Source organism: Pimephales promelas, chromosome 5, assembly GCF_988280905.1.
Source record: "Pimephales promelas chromosome 5, fPimPro1.hap1.1, whole genome shotgun sequence".
Classification (NCBI taxonomy): Eukaryota; Metazoa; Chordata; class Actinopteri; order Cypriniformes; family Leuciscidae; genus Pimephales; species Pimephales promelas.
In genome coordinates this window covers 8,592,361-8,612,981 of record NC_142773.1, presented here as the reverse complement: position 1 = coordinate 8,612,981, position 20,621 = coordinate 8,592,361, and the positions used below count along the sequence as shown (strand labels likewise).

General features: G+C 35.7%; 1 protein-coding gene across 1 annotated transcript; it reads right to left on the bottom strand.

The window, feature by feature from the left end:
* Positions 1-84: 84 nt before the first annotated feature.
* Positions 85-19,735, bottom strand: c8b (complement C8 beta chain). The gene is made up of 12 exons (XM_089130916.1): positions 19,627-19,735; positions 18,876-18,990; positions 16,932-17,082; positions 14,170-14,311; positions 10,791-10,923; positions 10,070-10,267; positions 8,007-8,247; positions 7,787-7,915; positions 5,590-5,753; positions 4,762-4,912; positions 1,019-1,087; positions 85-887 (listed from the first exon to the last, which is right to left on the bottom strand). Exons 1-12 carry the CDS (start codon positions 19,689-19,691, stop codon positions 733-735), a joined length of 1,713 nt encoding a protein of 570 aa, XP_088987042.1. The 5' UTR covers positions 19,692-19,735; the 3' UTR covers positions 85-732.
* Positions 19,736-20,621: the final 886 nt, after the last annotated feature.

Sequence of the window (20,621 nt, the reverse complement as noted above, 5' to 3'; positions counted from 1 at the left end):
TTTTGGGAATAATACAGACATACTGTATTTTCATGTTTCACACATATATCAGTGAAATAATTACTTTTTTTAAACAATTACAACTCTCGTTAAAAAAAAAAATTATTTATTTATTTGCCCACCATATTCGACAGAGTAAAGAATGTTTTTACAACAATGTTTAACTATATAATTGTTGTCTTTTTAATACTCTGGACACTTTTCACAGACTGTGATGATGCGTTTCCACTTATTTTGTGTGTACATTAATAATGCTGTATTGTGTTACCTTGGCAGTAAATGAAAAAGAAAATGCTGCGAATGCTGTAACCAATACAATTTTCCCTCATTTGGAAAGTCATGGAAACACCAACGCTATCTCACGAACAATTCGTATGAATTCGTACGAGTGATTAAAAAGTGCAGAAATCGTGCTAATTCATACAACCTCACTCGTACGAATTTGTACGATCTGTCTAAACCCACGTGATGGGTACAGTAGGTTTAGGGGCAGGGTCAGGGGTAGGTCATTCGTACAAATTCATACTAATTAGCCACTTCGTAAAATCTGAGATCGGGTCGGAAAAACTCCCACAGCTTTTTCATTCTTTTGCTATTGCAGAAAATACAAAACTGATATTTGCTGTCATCTCCTGTTCAGCACTATAGACGTTTACCCAACTATGACGGCTTCCGCTTCTGAGAACTGTAACACGATGGTATTGTTTGTGAATCTGATAGATGACACACATGTTAGAGGCAGTCGGCGGACTCCTCTTGAGGCCCGACACACTCTGCTCCTCCGTTCTGCGGGGCTGGATTGTCACACCGGCGGGTGCGGAGCTGGCTCTTCCTTGAACAGGCGGACCATGAAGACCAGCAGCTCCAGCTGCCGTCGACTGCCAATGCTGTGTGTGTGTGCGATAACAGGACACATGCATGGGTTAGGTTTGTGTGTTTTCAGTTAGCACAAGCTTTAGTCCTCCAAAGTCATTTGAGACAAGGCCACAGCATCTCTCTCTTATAGAGATAGACAAACCTTTCCGTTGGGTGATCTCACAGCTCACTCCTCTGAAACCAGCTGGACAAATACAAATACACCTGGTGCCTATCGAGAGAAGCTGACAATTATTATATATATATATATATATACAATTATATACAACGTAAAAAAATCTAGCATTTCGAGATTAAAGTCAAAGTATTTTGAGATTAAAGTCGAAACATTTCGAGATTAAAATTTAAATATTTCGAGATTAAAGTCGAAGTATTTTAAGATTAAAGTCAAAACATTTCGAGATTAAAATCAAAGTATTTTGAGATTAAAGTCGAAACATTTCGACTTCAATCACGAAACATTCCGACTTTAATCTCGAAACATTCCGACTTTAATCTCGAAACATTCCGACTTTAATCTCGAAACATTTCGACTTTAATCTCAAAACATTTCGACTTTAATCTCAAAACATTTCGACTTTAGTCTCGAAACATTTTGACTTTAATTTCGAAACATTTCGACTTTAATCTCGAAACATTTCGACATTGATCTCGAAACATTTCAACTTTAATCTTGAAACATTCCGACTTTAATCTCGAAACATTTCGACTTTAATCTCGAAACATTTCGACTTTAATCTCGAAACATTCCGACTTTAATCTCGAAACATTTCGACTTTGATCTCGAAACATTCCGACATTGATCTCAAAACATTTCGACTTTGATCTCGAAACATTTCGACTTTAATCTCAAAACATTTCGACTTTAATCTCAAAACATTTCGACTTTAATCTCAAAACATTTCGACTTTAGTCTCGAAACATTTCGACTTTAATCTCGAAACATTTCGACATTGATCTCGAAACATTTCAACTTTAATCTCGAAACATTCCGACTTTAATCTCGAAACATTTCGACTTTAATCTCGAAACATTTCGACTTTAATCTCGAAACATTCCGACTTTAATCTCGAAACATTTCGACTTTGATCTCGAAACATTCCAACATTGATCTCAAAACATTTCGACTTTGATCTCGAAACATTCCGACTTTAATCTCGAAACATTCCGACTTTAATCTCGAAACATTCCGACTTTAATCTCGAAACATTTCGACTTTAATCTCAAAACATTTCGACTTTAATCTCAAAACATTTCGACTTTAGTCTCGAAACATTTTGACTTTAATTTCGAAACATTTCGACTTTAATCTCGAAACATTTCGACATTGATCTCGAAACATTTCAACTTTAATCTTGAAACATTCCGACTTTAATCTCGAAACATTTCGACTTTAATCTCGAAACATTTCGACTTTAATCTCGAAACATTCCGACTTTAATCTCGAAACATTTCGACTTTGATCTCGAAACATTCCGACATTGATCTCAAAACATTTCGACTTTGATCTCGAAACATTTCGACTTTAATCTCAAAACATTTCGACTTTAATCTCAAAACATTTCGACTTTAATCTCAAAACATTTCGACTTTAGTCTCGAAACATTTCGACTTTAATCTCGAAACATTTCGACATTGATCTCGAAACATTTCAACTTTAATCTCGAAACATTCCGACTTTAATCTCGAAACATTTCGACTTTAATCTCGAAACATTTCGACTTTAATCTCGAAACATTCCGACTTTAATCTCGAAACATTTCGACTTTGATCTCGAAACATTCCAACATTGATCTCAAAACATTTCGACTTTGATCTCGAAACATTCCGACTTTAATCTCGAAACATTCCGACTTTAATCTCGAAACATTCCGACTTTAATCTCGAAACATTTCGACTTTAATCTCAAAACATTTCGACTTTAATCTCAAAACATTTCGACTTTAGTCTCGAAACATTTTGACTTTAATTTCGAAACATTTCGACTTTAATCTCGAAACATTTCGACATTGATCTCGAAACATTTCAACTTTAATCTTGAAACATTCCGACTTTAATCTCGAAACATTTCGACTTTAATCTCGAAACATTTCGACTTTAATCTCGAAACATTCCGACTTTAATCTCGAAACATTTCGACTTTAATCTCAAAACATTTCGACTTTAATCTCAAAACATTTCGACTTTAGTCTCGAAACATTTTGACTTTAATTTCGAAACATTTCGACTTTAATCTCGAAACATTTCGACATTGATCTCGAAACATTTCAACTTTAATCTTGAAACATTCCGACTTTAATCTCGAAACATTTCGACTTTAATCTCGAAACATTTCGACTTTAATCTCGAAACATTCCGACTTTAATCTCGAAACATTTCGACTTTGATCTCGAAACATTCCGACATTGATCTCAAAACATTTCGACTTTGATCTCGAAACATTTCGACTTTAATCTCAAAACATTTCGACTTTAATCTCAAAACATTTCGACTTTAATCTCAAAACATTTCGACTTTAGTCTCGAAACATTTCGACTTTAATCTCGAAACATTTCGACATTGATCTCGAAACATTTCAACTTTAATCTCGAAACATTCCGACTTTAATCTCGAAACATTTCGACTTTAATCTCGAAACATTTCGACTTTAATCTCGAAACATTCCGACTTTAATCTCGAAACATTTCGACTTTGATCTCGAAACATTCCAACATTGATCTCAAAACATTTCGACTTTGATCTCGAAACATTCCGACTTTAATCTCGAAACATTTCGACTTTGATCTCGAAACATTCCAACATTGATCTCAAAACATTTCGACTTTGATCTCGAAACATTCCGACATTGATCTCAAAACATTTCGACTTTGATCTCGAAACATTTCGACTTTAATCTCAAAACATTTCGACTTTAATCTCAAAACATTTCGACTTTAATCTCAAAACATTTCGACTTTAGTCTCGAAACATTTCGACATTGATCTCGAAACATTTCAACTTTAATCTCGAAACATTTCGACATTGATCTCGAAACATTTCAACTTTAATCTCGAAACATTCCGACTTTAATCTCGAAACATTTCGACTTTAATCTCGAAACATTTCGACTTTAATCTCGAAACATTCCGACTTTAATCTCGAAACATTCCGACTTTAATCTCGAAACATTTCGACTTTGATCTCGAAACATTCCGACATTGATCTCAAAACATTTCGACTTTGATCTCGAAACATTTCGACTTTAATCTCGAAACATTCCGACTTTAATCTCGAAACATTCTGACATTGATCTCAAAACATTTCGACTTTGATCTCGAAACATTTCGACTTTAATCTCGAAACATTTCGACTTTAATCTCGAAACATTTCGACATTGACCTCGAAACATTTCGACATTGATCTCGAAACATTTTGACTTACATCTCGAAACATTTCGACTTTAATCTCGAAACATTTCGACATTGACCTCGAAACATTTCGACATTGATCTCGAAACATTTCGACATTGATCTCGAAACATTTCGACTTTGATCTCGAAACATTCCGACTTTGATCTCGAAACATTCCGACTTTAATCTCTAAAAATTTCGACTTTAATCTCGAAATGCTAGATTTCTTTTTTTTACGTAGCGGTTCAGGGCTTCCGTACAAACATGTCCCTGCTCTTGAGATACAATCATTGATGAACATCTTTGATTTTAATGAGAAGGGGGAAAAAACTATACGAGGACGGACTGGAGCCCGAAACCTTTGACACACTTAGACTTCGAAATGTTTTTTTGTTGTCGTTTTTTTTTTTTTTTAATGAAAATGACCAACATTCAAATGTTGATAAAAAAGAATGAATAGAATATAATATTATTAGTGGTGTCTGATTCCTCTCACCTTTGAGCACTGCCATGCCATTATTGAGGCAGGGGGAGCAGCGACAGGAGCTGATTTCTTTCAGGTACTCGGACAGGGCTCTCCTCAGGTTTTTCTTCAGGATGTTAGCGTTCGATTCTTGTGATGGCACCAACTCATAAAGTGGTTCTATCTGTGAACATTTAACATTTTGAAAAAGTGAAATCAATAATCAAGGACAAATGGCTGTGTTGAAAACCCTGTCACACTTGTTTGTTTCCGGTCAAAAACGATTGGCTCCGAGGCCTTTGTTTTTGCAAGCCTCCATGTACACATGTGAACATGCCATAGACATGATGAACACACTCCTAACTGATTCTCAGATTTTCGACACCATTAATTTTCAATGGGGAGTCATTTTTGACCAATAAAAGCATTTCAAAACAAATTTCCTGGGTAAACATTAAAGCAAAGGTCTCACAGAACAGAGCAAGGCAACCATTTGTGCTAATAAAACTTAAACTTTTTAAACTATTTATTTATTAAACGAGCGATCGTTTCGGTAGATAAGACCCTTATTGATCGTCTGGAATCGCTTAAAACCCTTTGAACAGTTTGCACTGAAACTCTCATTTGCACCTTGAACCGTTTGGTTCCCATTAAAGTCCATTATATGGAGAAAATCCTGGAATGTTTTCATAAAAAACCCTAATTTCTTTTCGACTGAAGAAAGAAAGACATGGACATCTTGAATGACATGGGGGTGAGTAAATTATCAGCAAACGTTTTTTTTCAAAAGTGAACTACTCCTTTAAAGTTGACAAAAGCTAAAGCTTTGTAAAGAAATGTAAACTGAGTGGAAAATGTCACCTTCTTGTGAATAAAATCTGGATTGTAGAACACAGCATCTCCCCACAGCTGCATAATGTCTGGAGTCGGCAGCTGTTTTGCAGCTAGACGAGACACCGTTTCACTGTCACCCCCTCTGACCTCAATAAAGACGTCTTCCACCTTGTCCCTCTCTTTACTGGAGTCTGAAATGTCAGACAACAACAAAACAGGGTGTTTGATTAAACATTAGTAACATAATCTGCTCTACAAGCAGCAAATGGATTTAATGACCGTTTCCAAACAAAATTGACATAAAACAGAAGTCGAAGATCTTTATCTTGAACAACTTTAAGAAGACTTGATTTTGTCTATCAGGATGGAATCGTTTGTATTGTTGGATCATTGTTGTTTCCAGTTGCTGCAATTTCATGTGAGTGACAGGTTGTCCCACCCTTGTGACTGAAAGTACATCATCAGAGAAGATAAGAGATGTTGAAAGCGGGAGGTAAGGCTGTGGCTAAAGGGGTAAAATAATTGTAATGACACCACACAATGGAGGATTTTTTTGACAAAAAGTCGGTTGCCAGAAGCCTCGAATTGGGTCACTGTTCTCTGGTGCAGTCTCTGCATATTAAGCCGAGGCAGGAGAAATGATTTCAAAAGCAAAGAAAAGCTTGCTTCAACTTTCAGGTTATTCGATCTGAACAGTAGCTGCGTTTCCATTACCCTTCAATTTGCGCAAATTGAAATTGCTCAATGGAAACACGTCAATTTCGCAAAAACTCCTGTTTATCGCAAAAAAGTTTTTACGCTCGCATGAGGAGGTTTTTCAGGCAATTCGAAAAAGGATTTTTTCGCAAAACTGCAATGGAAACGGATTTTGTGCATTTACAGTCACCTGACTTAGAAGACGGAGTGTGTTTTAGGTCCGTGTCCGCAAATAATAATAATAATTATCATCATTAGCCTATTATAACATTTATTAGGCTACAAGACGCTTTTATCCAAAAAAGGAACAAAGCAAATCATCACATCTCATTCATAGTACAGATTGGACAATAATAATAATAATAATAGGGCTAAGATTATCACAAATAAACACTCGATTTTGACCAATATTCAAGAGTGTGTGCGGAGTTTGGAGCACGCACTGAATAACAGACAGACGCGGGCGTGCCGTGAACACTTTCATTTTCCCATCAACAGTGGAATCAACTTACTCTATCATTTCTGGTTATACAGAAAATAATAATACATTATTCACAACTACTTTTATTTGCGTAATGTCACAATAACAAGAAAACGTTGTGCTTTTGTAAAATAAAATAAAACAATCAGGCGCGCTTTATGATCTTCGTGAACTGGAGCGCGAGAACTGAACCAATATCCTTTATAGACTAAAGCTTGAAATGTCCACTTTAAAAAGAACAAATTCGAATCGTAAACTGATACCTTCTGATTATGTAATCCGTATGAAAGGTGCCGTTCTCTCTAAAGGTGCATCCGGAGATTATGTTTTTAGCTTGTTATTTTTTCAGACGCATTTAATAACTCACCTATTCAGCACGGCGGGAAAAATATCATAAATATCCATGTTCTAATTTGGCCTTAGAAAACCAGTAAAATCTACATTTTTCCCATATTAATTTGTGAATATTTTAAATGTTTTTAAGGGGGCAAAAAGTCATAAATAAATATCTGAAATTTCGTTGAGATGTAGGCTATAAATGTTGGTGTTCAACTTTGCGTTTTAAAAATACAACAACTGTTCATTTTTTGTTTTGCAACGACTGTTTGGACATAATACGAGAGAGTTTTTTATTAAATTCATTTTTTTTAAAAAGAAACAATAATTACAGGAATAGCCTCTCTAAACCTCAAAGAAATGCCATCAAGACATCGAAGAAGAAATAAGGGAGAAACACCAGGAACTCTGTGTCTTTCCCTGTCATTAATACTTGGATAACACACCACGTCTCCTTCCTTCCATTAATAATAATAATGTCTAGTGCGGTGCATGGCTGTGAAATAAGTTATAAACCTACCAAAGTCCGTTGCCATGATTTTTGGAATGACTTATCGCGAGAGGAAAAAAAGACGTTTTAGTCGCATAACATCGGTTAATGGAAACACCGTCATTTCGCAATAGTTTTTTATCGACATTTGGAAAATATCGCAAAAGTTTTGCGCAAATCTGTAATGGAAACGCGCCTAGTGTAGTTGTGGATTTGCTCACCTCCAAGCTCTTCCAACAGGCCTTTGCAGTTACCAACTGAAAATCCTGCAGCAAGATACACTCCCTTAACTTGGGCTCCAAGTTTCAGCCCAAACTGGAGACATTTCTTGGTTTCTTCAAGTGTGTATCCTATAATGAAAGAAAAACCCTTAGATTCAGTGTAGGCTCATCTTTTGGAATAACAGAGTAGTCCTTGTATTGTTTCCTTACTTTTACCTACCAGATTTTTCAAGTCGCTCATCATTGAGGACAACAGTATATTCAAAATCTCCACCGAGAGTTGCCTCTTTGATGAAATGTGTCCCATAGTCACTGTAGATCTGCCGATATTCTCCGTATGCGTATTCCAGCGGCAGGGCGCGCAAGCGGGACAGGAATTCAGGGTGTAGCACCAGGTTTGTGGTCTTTAAAGCATAGCGGGCTACCTCAAGCTGAGAGTGCGCTCGGATGAATTTGTTTTTCTGAGGACAACACAGAATAAAGTCATGGTTGGCTCCAAATGATAGATTTCAGAGTCTGGTCAAGAATTTCATGTTGTCTCTCATATAATTCTTCTTTTATTCATTTTATTAATAAACTATTTTCTCATAGTTAGTGGTGTCTGCTTAGACCAGTATCACTATTACAATTATTTATACTCATAAAGGAATCTCATTCCCCTAACCATGAACTTTAGTGTAATTCCTCCTCTAACGTTTTTGCTACACATATCAAACCATGTGGCTTATTTCTATATGACTATACTAAGTGGCAGACAATAAAATTGGTAAAAAAAAATCCAACATATTTACAGTGAAGGACCAGATTCACTAATCTGTAAAGTTTATTTCCGACCTGAGCTTAACTAAAGCGAGATCTTAATTAGCCGGTTCAAGTGTTTTTAACCCCTTCGCTGTCACCCCCCTTTTTGAGAATGGGGGTTAAAATGCACTATTTAAACTTAAATGGTTGTAATTCAAGAATGCTTTAGAATATATACCTATATATTCCCAGTTTGGTCTTGTTTTAAAGCAAACACTCAGCAGATTATTGCTGAAGTGAAAACACTTCAACAAATGAAAGTATGAAAAAGTTATGGAAGTTTAAATTTACAGTAAATCAAAAATACTGTACTATATGTTTTTTTATTTTATATAAAATATGTATTTTACAAAATATTTTTTACTCTAAAAATACTATAAAAATCAAAGCCACAAATCTAACCAAGTTATGTTCCAAATTTGAAGTTGATATCACAAAAAATGAAGTTCCCATGAGATTTTGTTTAGGCGTAGTACCAAAAATAGCCACTGGGTGCCATTGAATTCCATTGAATTTAGTTACAAATTAATACATTTTGTCCAAATATCACTTCTGTCACAAAATTCAGGACCTTGAGACACAGACCTTTCTGACAATATGTGTTTTGTCAAGATTAGAAAAGGTTTTGATCATGAATTATTAAATATAATGATGCCCAAAAGGGGAGGAGCCTGATAAAATAAGTACCGTTTCTATGGTAACGCAACGTTTAATTATAAAACTGTTTGCACAGGATGAATTCTGAGTTTATAAGCGTTCAAATGATACCTAATTTATGATAACTACTAAAATATGTGGTATAATAAAAAAGGCGATAAAAAATTATATTATATTTTAGAGGATAATATATAAATATTAGTATTTTTAGAGTATAATATTATCCTGTCATTTTTTTATTGAAAAATACTAGATTATATGTTTTATTATGAACTTTTAGCATAATAACAGAAGTGGCTTTTTGACTTTTTGTGACAGTTCAGAACTCCTGTTATGATGCAGATTCTTTTTAGGTGCACTCTTGTCATAAATTCATCATTTACTCTTCCTACATAATTTGTAACACAAAACAGGGGTAGAATATCTATTTATAAGTCTTAGACCTTTCCAACGATATATAATTAGTCATAATTAGATTAGAATTTAATAGAAATATAGTGAAGTAAAGTTAGGCGTCCCGGTACCGGGATGGTGACAGTTATTAGGATTGGAGCTTAACTCAGTAAGTTAACTCTGTAAGTAGTTACAGTAAGAAACCCCCTAACATCCATTTAAAACATCCAAACAACGCTCTGGCAGCCAGCCACAGCGCCTTAGCATAATAGTTTTTCTGCAAATGCAAGCCAGAAAATGTAAAAATCTAGTTTAATGTTTGGTTATTCATCATAGTAGTGGCCATTTTCTGATTTCATCTGTTGTCATCTCACACATTAAGTTAATATAGTTCGAATGAAGCTTCACCTTGGTGACAGAAAAACAACTTACCGTCCCTGAAAAGGTGCGCATCTTCTTCACTGACTTCTTGTATTTGTAGTTATTGTAATTAAAACTGAATTCAAAAACTTGAGGAAAAGCGACTCCAAATGAGACACTGGTCTTGGATAACGTTGCCTTGCTTTCACTCTTGAAGTAATCACTGTAAGACTCGTATGCCTCCAGGGTGAAATCATAGGAGCCTTTTGTCTGGGAACAAAGTAAATTACACTGAATAAAATTATAGATGCAACACTTTTGTTTTTGCCCCCATTTTTCATGAGCTGATCTTATAGATCAAAGACTTTTCGATGTACACAAAAGGCCTATTTCTCTCAAATATTGTTCACAAATCTGTGTTAGTGAGCACTTCTCCTTTGCTGAGATCATCATCCATTGATATGCCACACCTGTGAGGTGAATCTTTACAGTACTTTGGACGGTGGTGGAAACTGGAAATGCAGAAAGCAACAGGTCTGTGGGAAAAAAAGTTCCTTGGACAAATTGTTCCGGTTAATTTCGGTGGAAACGCGGCTTTAGACCCCCTCTAAGACCGAAACATCAGAATTTCGAGACAATATGGCGTAACAAAGCATCGTTTGCTGTGATTACATGATGCTACGCTCAAAACCAAGGATTCGTAAAGGTTTCAAAACTCCATAAAGCAATATTTTGAAAAAGCACATCACGAATCTTACGTACTGCAGCTATAGATTAAAAACATGCATCATACCTCTATTGTGTACTGTTGAATGTTATATGGCTTCCTGAAGCGGACATCCTGGATGAAATGTGGCAAGCAGCCACCGGCATAGTATCGGTTATCAAGCACCACTGCTTCCAGTTTACCATTCAAAATGTTGATTCTAGGAATAAACAACAAGTTATCTCTGATCTATGGCGGTTTTTACATACAAGTACAAGAGCAACAAAAATGCAATACAAAGTGGATTAAATGTGTCCAATAGAGCCCGACCGATAAAGGATTTTGAAGGCCGATACCGATACAAATATTTTTGGGTTTTATAATCCGATATATCGGCCGATATTTTATTTATTTATTTTTTAAACTGGACATGACAGTCACAAATTTTGTTGCTTATTTGAGTTAAGAGAACTGATGGGGATGATGTTTTAATTGTTATTCCAGCAATATACGTCTCGTGACCAACTCAAGGAGTGTTGCCAACAGGGACGGTGTAGAGTGCCCTCTGGTGGACAAACTATACAACTCCAACACTCGTGACATGGTTCAAGCATGTTTCGTCTGTTTTTATTTTATTTTTTAAATATATATTTATCAGCCATTATAACTGCCGATACCGATAGTTTGGAAAATGCCTAATATCGGCCGATAATATCGGTCTGCCGATATATCGGTCTGGCTCTAGTGTCCAATGTGTGTTATTAAATCCAATTATTATTATTTTTTGTTGTTGTTGCTTTACATAGATTTTAAATCATTGTTTTAATAATCTTGTGTTGTGTTTTGCGGGTTTACCAGCAAATTCTTTTAAGAGGTTGCAATATACAAAATTCTAGAGCACATATTTTGACTTATACATCTTCACGCCATCACATTACCCCAGTGCTCCAGCAACTGCATTGGCTTCCAGTTTAGCCACATATTGATTTTAAAATTCTGATTTTAACTTATAAAGCAGTACATGAGTTGGTTACAGATTACATTTGTGACTTTGGTTACTCTCTCTGTCTCAGCCTCGTTGTAAACTAAAAACCACGGGGGGAAGGGCCTTTTCCTATAACGCGCCTGATTACCTGCATCTAATAGGGATGCTGATTATGTGGACTGTTTTGAGAAACTACTTAAGGCTATGTTTACACGGAAACGATTCAGAGAAAATGCAAAAGTGTCGTTGCGTTATCACTTTTTATCCTGCGTTTTTAGACGAGCGTTATGGGTGGGAAATCCGCGTGTATATGGTGATGCAAAAGTGTGTGAAATTCGATGTAGTATGCGCTCCAGGCAGCTAGGTGGCGATGTGAAGCACTGCACAACAACACCAAGTCCACGTGCCTGCGTACAACCTTCACTGTGAAGGAGACTTTTGCGTTTTTACCGTTTACACGGGAACGCGACAGTGGAGCATTTTTAAGATTTCCACTATGGAGGGTGGTTTCACTTTTTTGCGTTTTTAAGCCCCCAAAACGCCGTCGCCGTGTAAAAGAAAGGCACATCCGATACGTTTTCACCCGCGAGCGTTCTCGAGTAAACTTAGCCTAAAACGCATCGTTTTAGTCAGGCTTTTAATTTATAATTTATTGCTGTGTATTTTTTGATATTTGTATTTTTTCCCCATGTTTGGTTATTTTGTTCTGTACATGCGCTTTGAGTCTGAGAGCCCATTATTTCCAACCGGGACGAAAGAAATGATTGGCTGGGAGACTCTCCCTCGCTACCATGGCTAACAGCGCTGCCGCGTAAGAGCAGCCCACATGCGCGCACACGTTTGCTCGAGGAGTGGAAGAGACAGGGAAGCTAGGAAGAATCACAATTCTGGCAGAGAAAGAGCAGTCAAAATTCCCAGTTACCTGCATACAACCCGATCTCACGGGAATTCGTACGAATTTTACGAGGTGGCTAATTCGTAACAATTCATACGACCTCACTCGTACAAATTAGTAGGATTTTGCTAAATCGTACATATTTTACGAATTGGCCAATTCGTATGAATTCGTACGAATGACCTACCCCTGACCCCGCCCCTAAACCTAACCATCACGTGGGTTTAGACAAATCGTATGAATTCGTACGAGTGAGGTCGTACGAATTAGCCACTTTTTAATCACCCGTACGAATTTGTACGAATTGGTCGTGAGATACGGTAGGCATATACAGTCAGCGAAGGAAAACCAGGCAACAAAGGAAGGCAGTATTTGAAAAGGCTATGACCAAAAATTCTTTGGATAAAGCTGAAAAGTGACGCCAACAGTGCTTCCGTGGAAGCGGTCGGCAACGCGCGTTCATGTGTTTTGGGGGCGTGGCTTTGTAAGGATCTTTTTTAAGGGGTGGGAGTGAATGAAATAATGAGCTGTGTTTATTGCAGCACTGAGAGGACTACAGACACTCGATTTGTATACTTTCTTTTTCAGAGTACATACATTTTAATTATGTATTTGTATACATAGGCAGTTTAAACAAATTTGGGAAAAAGTTTTTTTTTAGAAAAAAATCTACCTATGCCACCTTTAAAGTTAATATATTTTAAATGTACTAAATATGTGCTAAACTTTGTCATTTGTCAAGTTTTAATAGAAATTACATTAATCTGTATTTTAGTTAACCATAGCACATTTGGACATATTTCAAAAACAATAAAAGTAATTATGAAATTATATTTAAACATTTCAATAAGTCAAGTCAATATTAAGTAGGTCAAGTTAGCATTTAAATTATAATACATTTTAATTTAATTTCCATTAACAGGAAATTAAGTGTCTGAATTCATTACATTTAGTTTACAATTAAGTGTATTTTTATACAATTATTAAGTATATTATTTACATAAAATTCCCTAGTTGGTCTACTTGGTTCTTAATTCTGTTTGACCGCTTCTAGCTTCCTTGGTTATTTGTTTGGGCTTGTTTCAGTTTATGTGGTTGTGTTGCTTTATTATTGGATTAAAGACTATTTTTTGTTTGAGTTTCTTCGTTGTGTGTTTCATTACTTCAGCCAAACGTGACAATACAATTAATCAATTCTCTTTCACGAGGGTAAGAACACCCACATTTATGCATGATTTAGGTCATTACAGTGACCCGTGGCAAAGGATCAACAGGATATGAATTCAGTTTAAAACAATGAGCCAAAACAAGTTTTGTCTTAAAACAACACAACATGCCAAATTTGATTTTGTAAATGAAACTGCAGTGGAGATTATCCCTGGACAACAATTTCCATTTTGGTCTGTTCTGCTCACAGTGTTACTGGATGAACTATAAACATGAGGGTAAAACGTGCCAAAGGTCAACATGGCATAAAGAAATAAATGAAATTCAGGCCATCAGTGAGCTGCAGTTTTTAAAAGTGAGTGCAATAGGATAGGAGGTGAGTACAGGAGTGTATTAAACACACACACACACACACACACCCTTTGGCAAGATTCTCGATTCCATAATATTCCTCAGTTGGCTGTTTGCATGCTCTGTACATTTTAACACAGCCCTCTTCATCAGAACCATCGCCACAGTCATCATCGCCATTACAGCGAAGACCCTCCGGCACACAGCGACCTGTTACACAGACACAGCTGTCACACTTGTGTGTCCTTAATTATTACATTTCAGGAACACATGAGTAGTGCAGCATTAACATACTAAAAACTACTAAAGAACAAGAAACTTATGTTTTAATGTAACCTTATTAATGTTAAACCTGTATTTCTGTGTAGTTATGCATTAATGGCAGAACTATGGAAGCTTGTTTCCGCCACTGAATTAAAAAATAAAATAAATAATTGTGACTTTTTATCTCACAATTCTGACTTTTTTCTCACAATTGCGTAATATAAAGTCAGAATTGCGTGTTATAAAGTCAGAATTGGGTGATATAAAGTTGCAATTCTGAGAAAAAAAGTCACAATTCTGACTTTTTTTCTCACAATTGCAAGTTTACATCTCGCAATTCTGACTTTATAACACATAATTGCGAGTTTATATGTTGAAATTCTGACATCATTTCTCAGAATTGTGATATATAAACTCGAAATTGCGACTTATCAGGCCAGTTCTAAGGGGAAAAAAAAGACTAACTTTTTCCCCCCTTGGAATAGTTTATATATCGCATTTCTGACTTTCTCGCAATTCTGACTTAATATCTCACAATTCTGACATTATATATCGCAATTATGACTTTATATATCGCAATTATGACTTTATATCTCGCAATTATGACTTTATATATCGCAATTCTGACTTTATATCTCGCAATTATGACTTTATATATCGCAATTATGACTTTATATCTTGCAATTCCGACTTTATATCTCGCAATTCCGACTTTATATCACGCAATTCTGACTTTATATCTCGCAATTCCGCCTTTATATCTCGCAATTCCGACTTTTTATCTCACAATTCCGACTTTATATCTCACAATTCCGACTTTATATCACGCAATTCTGACTTTATATCTTGCAATTCCGACTTTATATCTCGCAATTCCGACTTTTTATCTCGCAATTCCGACTTTATATCACGCAATTCCGACTTTTTATCTCACAATTCCGACTTTATATCTCGCAATTCCGACTTTTTATCTCACAATTATGACTTTATATCTCACAATTCCGACTTTATATCTCGCAATTCCGACTTTATATCACGCAATTCCGACTTTTTATCTCACAATTCCGACTTTATATCTCGCAATTCCGACTTTTTATCTCACAATTCCGACTTTATATCTCGCAATTCCGACTTTATATCTCGCAATTCTGACTTTATATCTTGCAATTCCGACTTTATATCACGCAATTCTGACTTTTTATCTCACAATTCCGACTTTATATCTCGCAATTCCGACTTTTTATCTCACAATTCCGACTTTATATCTCGCAATTCCGACTTTATATCACGCAATTCTGACTTTATATCCCACAATTTTGACTTTATATCAATCAATTCTGACTTTATATCCCACAATTCTGACTTTATATCACGCAATTCTGACTTTATATCTCGCAATTCCGACTTTTTATCTCACAATTCCGACTTTATATCTCGCAATTCCGACTTTATATCACGCAATTCTGACTTTATATCTTTCAATTCCGACTTTATGTCTCGCAATTCTGACTTTATATCTTGCAATTCCGACTTTATATCTCGCAATTCCGACTTTTTATCTCACAATTCCGACTTTATATCTCGCAATTCCGACTTTATATCACGCAATTCTGACTTTATATCTCGCAATTCTGAGAAATAATGTCAGAATTGCGAGACGTAAACTCGCAATTGTGAGAAAAAAAAGTCCGAATTGTGAGATAAAAAGTCGCAAGTACCTTTTATATTTTTCATTCTATGGCGAAACAAGCTTCCATACAGAACTGCAGTCTAAACTTTTGAAAAAAAAAAATATATATATACAGGGCCTAAATATTTATATAAAATCTGTGTTGGTGAGTATATGAGAAAGTGTCATCGCCAGTTGGCCGATAAAATATTTAATGAATTCTAACAATGCAATGTTGTGCCGCATTGTCACGAAAGTTTAAGCCTGGTCAATTAAAATATTCAAGTGCACGAAGAAGCCAAAGGTAATTCAATTCATTACTGGTGTGCTGTGTGGAAAGTTTAACACAGTTGAGTGGACATGTCTCAGACAGCACACAACTACTGCATTGAGCTCTCTTTCTCATCTTCTTGCGCTTGAAAAACAAATACACACAAAATTATGTTAAAAAATAAATGTCCTAGTAAACATATTTGGTCATGTCCTGAATGTAAATAGTTTGTACAGTAGGCCAGTGTGTGTCAGTATATTGGATCCGTACATTCGCTCTTAAAGTTAAAGCAGCCTAACACACACCTGCTGCTGTCTGCGTTTTTAATATTTAAAAAACAATCCCCGCTCTGGATTTTTCTTACTTAAATAAATATAAATCTATGTTTAATTTATACAGTGAATATGTAGTGTTATTTTACATTTGATTAGCCTACTTATACAATTTTCTGTACCTAAAAATGTAGAATTTGCACTGGAAATTTTGGTGTCAAAACTGCCTCGTTTCATGGCTGGTTAAAAATATTTATGGCTGGTCATTGGCAGGTGTGGCAAAGAGTTAGTTTAGGCCCTGTATATATTAGTTCTTTGTAATGCCCAGGGACTGTGGTGATGTGAAAGGGTCACCTGTGGTAGTGCAGCGAAAGCCGTGGCATCGAGGAGTTTGTTTCTGGCAGGTGTATCGTGATGGAGCAGTGCAGGATTCCTCCTCTCTGCTGTGATCAAGACACGGCTCTCCTCCAAACTCAGACGGCTGGATAATTGTGGCATAGCGGTACTGACGACAAAGAGAAATAAAAATAATGATCAGCGAACATAAACCGAAGCTTAACTGCAACTCCTTGACACACAAAAGCAAACGTCATTGGTTCTTGCTGAAGTTCAAACATCATGCGTAACACGAGAACGAACTTCATTGGTTCTTGTATGTCGAGCATATATGCTTAAGCTTCCTCATAACATATCTGATGTGTCAGTTGGTGAATGTTAGACTGACAAGCCAGACCCACATCAAGATGTTGGGTCTGGGAGAACACTATTGGCAGGGCTCAATCCGAGGGGCGGGATAAACAGTTGTCTTTCAAATTCCCTCTACCTACCAGAGTACCAAAGAAGGTGGCGTAGTACGAGCAACAGACTTCAGTGCCGTTCTTTGTTCTTTTGTCAAAGAACAGCTTAAAGGGATAGTTCAATTTGAAATTAATTTTTGGTATGTTTTATCTTACCTCAACGGCATCCAAGATGTAGGTGTCTGTGTTTCCACAGTATTTTCAATTTTGATATTTTTAGGTCAAACCGTTGTTGTCTGTCAGTCATATAATGGAGGTCTATGGTCACCACCTCAGAGAGTATGCACAGAGAAGTCCAAATTAAACATGATTTTTATGACTCGTAAATGTAAGTACACATTGATGGCCTAAGACACGAAACGAGCGGTTTGTGTGAGAAAACGAACAGTATTTATATCGTTTTTACCTCGTGTAATCACAGTGATGTCCAAGTGATTTGAATCAGTTGTGCAATGTCCAACTGAACCGAACTGAATCAGTTCAATGTTACGCCGGAAGTGATCGCTTGCGTGTGACGTCACTCAATATTTACACAGAGATTTCGGAAGTTTTATCTTTTACTAAACATATTTAGATATACAGAAATCGTCCTCCATTGCGGTTTCCCGTATATCTAAATATGTTCAGTGAAAGGTAAAACTTCCGAAATCTCTGTATAAACAAAGAGTGACGTAGACGCACGAGAGATCACTTCCAGCGCATGCGCAGACCGAAGCGCCCGTGCCGTCAGATAATTTGGTCATGGCTATGATTACAAGAAGTAAAAACGATATACAAAGTAAATGCTGTTCGTTTTCTCTCACAAACCGCTCGTTTCGTGTCTTAGGCCATCAATGTGTACTTACATGTACGAGTCATTAAATCATGTTTAATTTGGACTTCTCTGTGCATGCTCTTTGAGGTGGACCCCCTTCACCTCCAGTGTATGACTGATAGACAACAACGGTTTGACCAAAATATGTCAAAATTCAAAATGCTGCGAAAACAAAGACACCTACATCTTGGATGCCCTTGAGGTAAGATAAAACATATCAAAACTTAATTTCAAAGTGAACTACCCCTTTAACTCCAAGTCTTCCAGAGTCACGGCCTAAGCCGATTTGAAAGACCGCTGTTCGCCAGCAGCGACATCATCTTTGTTTTCACGAACCGTCGCAACTCTGCCGTCATTATGTTAACCCCGCCCAATGACTCTATACACAATGTGATTGGCCTGACTAGAGTTTGGTTTTTTCAGATTGAAAGTTGCTAGGCGACACTGGCTGCGAATTACATTTGCTGCTGCTAAGGTAGATCAATGTTTCTGTGTGAATAAAAGCCTGTTCATCAAATAAATGGATTGTGTCTCTTCAGAAAATTATTTAATTAGAAAATAATTATAACAAATGTATATTTTATTCCTCTGCACACTCCAAATGTCTCAGTGTCGTTTTTGGTGATAAATAAATGAATAAACATACAGTATAAAGGACCAGACAGACAACCAGAAGTCTGTGCTCACCCTCTTCTTAAAGCAGGGGTCACAGCGCGTCCATGAAGACCATTCAGACAGTGAACAGTCCACGGGGGCTTTAGGCACCTGAACAGCGTCTCCTGAACAACAAAGCACTACAGCACTGTTGGAAGCACATTTATGTTTTTATTTTATTTTATGTAATAAACCATCAAGCTCTTTATGAAAGTAATTTTGGGTAGCACTTTACAAATAAGGTTCAGCAGTTCATCAGCAACATTGGTTAACTACATTATATTAATTTCAACATTTACTAATACATCATTGAAATCGGTTGTATTAGTTAACATAATGCACTGTGAGCTAACATGAACAAACAATGATCAGCTGTAAATTTAATAACATTAACAAAGATTAATAAATACTGTAACAAATGTATTGCTTATGGTTAGTTCATGTTAGTTAATACATTAACTGTGTTCTAATGAACTAATGAACCCTATTGTAAAGTGTAACAGATCATTTTTATTATCATATGTATGAGAGAATACCTAAATTATTGGTATTTTTGTATATTTTATTTTATAATAAGTAATAATGTGAAAAGCGCTGTATAAATATATTTGACTTGACTTAATAACAGATTGATAATTCCTCTCAACAACATAACCAACATAATAACATCAAAAAGTGAATCATTCAAACGGAAACATTTATTTACAACTGGAAACCAAGCAAATACACTGTACATTCATGCTCATAAAGTAAATAATGATAAAGAAATTATGTTCCTACATACCATATAATGCCCAGACAAAGTATTGTTTCTCTGTCAGCTGAATTAGCTCTTAGAAAACTGTGCATTGTAATGTGAAGTAAACCTAGATAATAGTAGACTAGATAACCCAGTAACAGACCTTAAACCCTCAAGCCTACCCAGCAGCCCCTCCCCTACTCTGTGACGACGTTCATAAACTGTGCACCTCTAAAATATTAAATTACTTGTATTAGAGAGCATTTCATTTTTCATAATAGCAACGTTTTGCAATAAAACTATAATATTTATTTTGAGCCAACAAATAACATTATTTTTTTAAAAACATAACATCTAATGTATTTTAATGTATTCTCCTTTTAAGGGTAGAACAAATCAAAAACCTACAGGCATTCGGGCTTTTCCAGGATGTGTTATTTGAAGTCTTGATTTCTCATAAATGAGTCTCATCAAAGCGAACAGACAAAATCAATAGAAAAGTGTTTGTTTTGAGCTGCATTCAATCTAACCATTGGACTCTCTGTTAAACATTAATGTTTATTTACTAACTTGAGTAATTACTTTTAACATTTATTTGACAGACTTTTTTCTTATTTCTTATATATATATATATATATATATATATATATATATTTACAATTGACATGCTTTTCACAGTTATATTCTAATATGCAAATTAATGCACTGCTTAATCTCTCTTTCCAAATGTATGATAGTTTTTTATACAGGCCTAATAAAAAAAAACACTGAAAAAAAGGTCAGTTCACAGCAGTGACAGAAATGATTAATTAATGTGCAATATTTGCCACCTTTAATTGATTTCCAGGGGCATTTTCACTTATGGACATTTTTTCTAAACTTATTTAGAGTTATGCATCACGTTTTATGTCAAATACTAACATTAAAATTAAATTGTACTTTGTTGTAATTGTAATTATACTTATTTATAAAATAATACTTAATTACACAATAATTACAGTACCACTGTTAGCAGTTAAATTAAATCATTCAATCAAAAT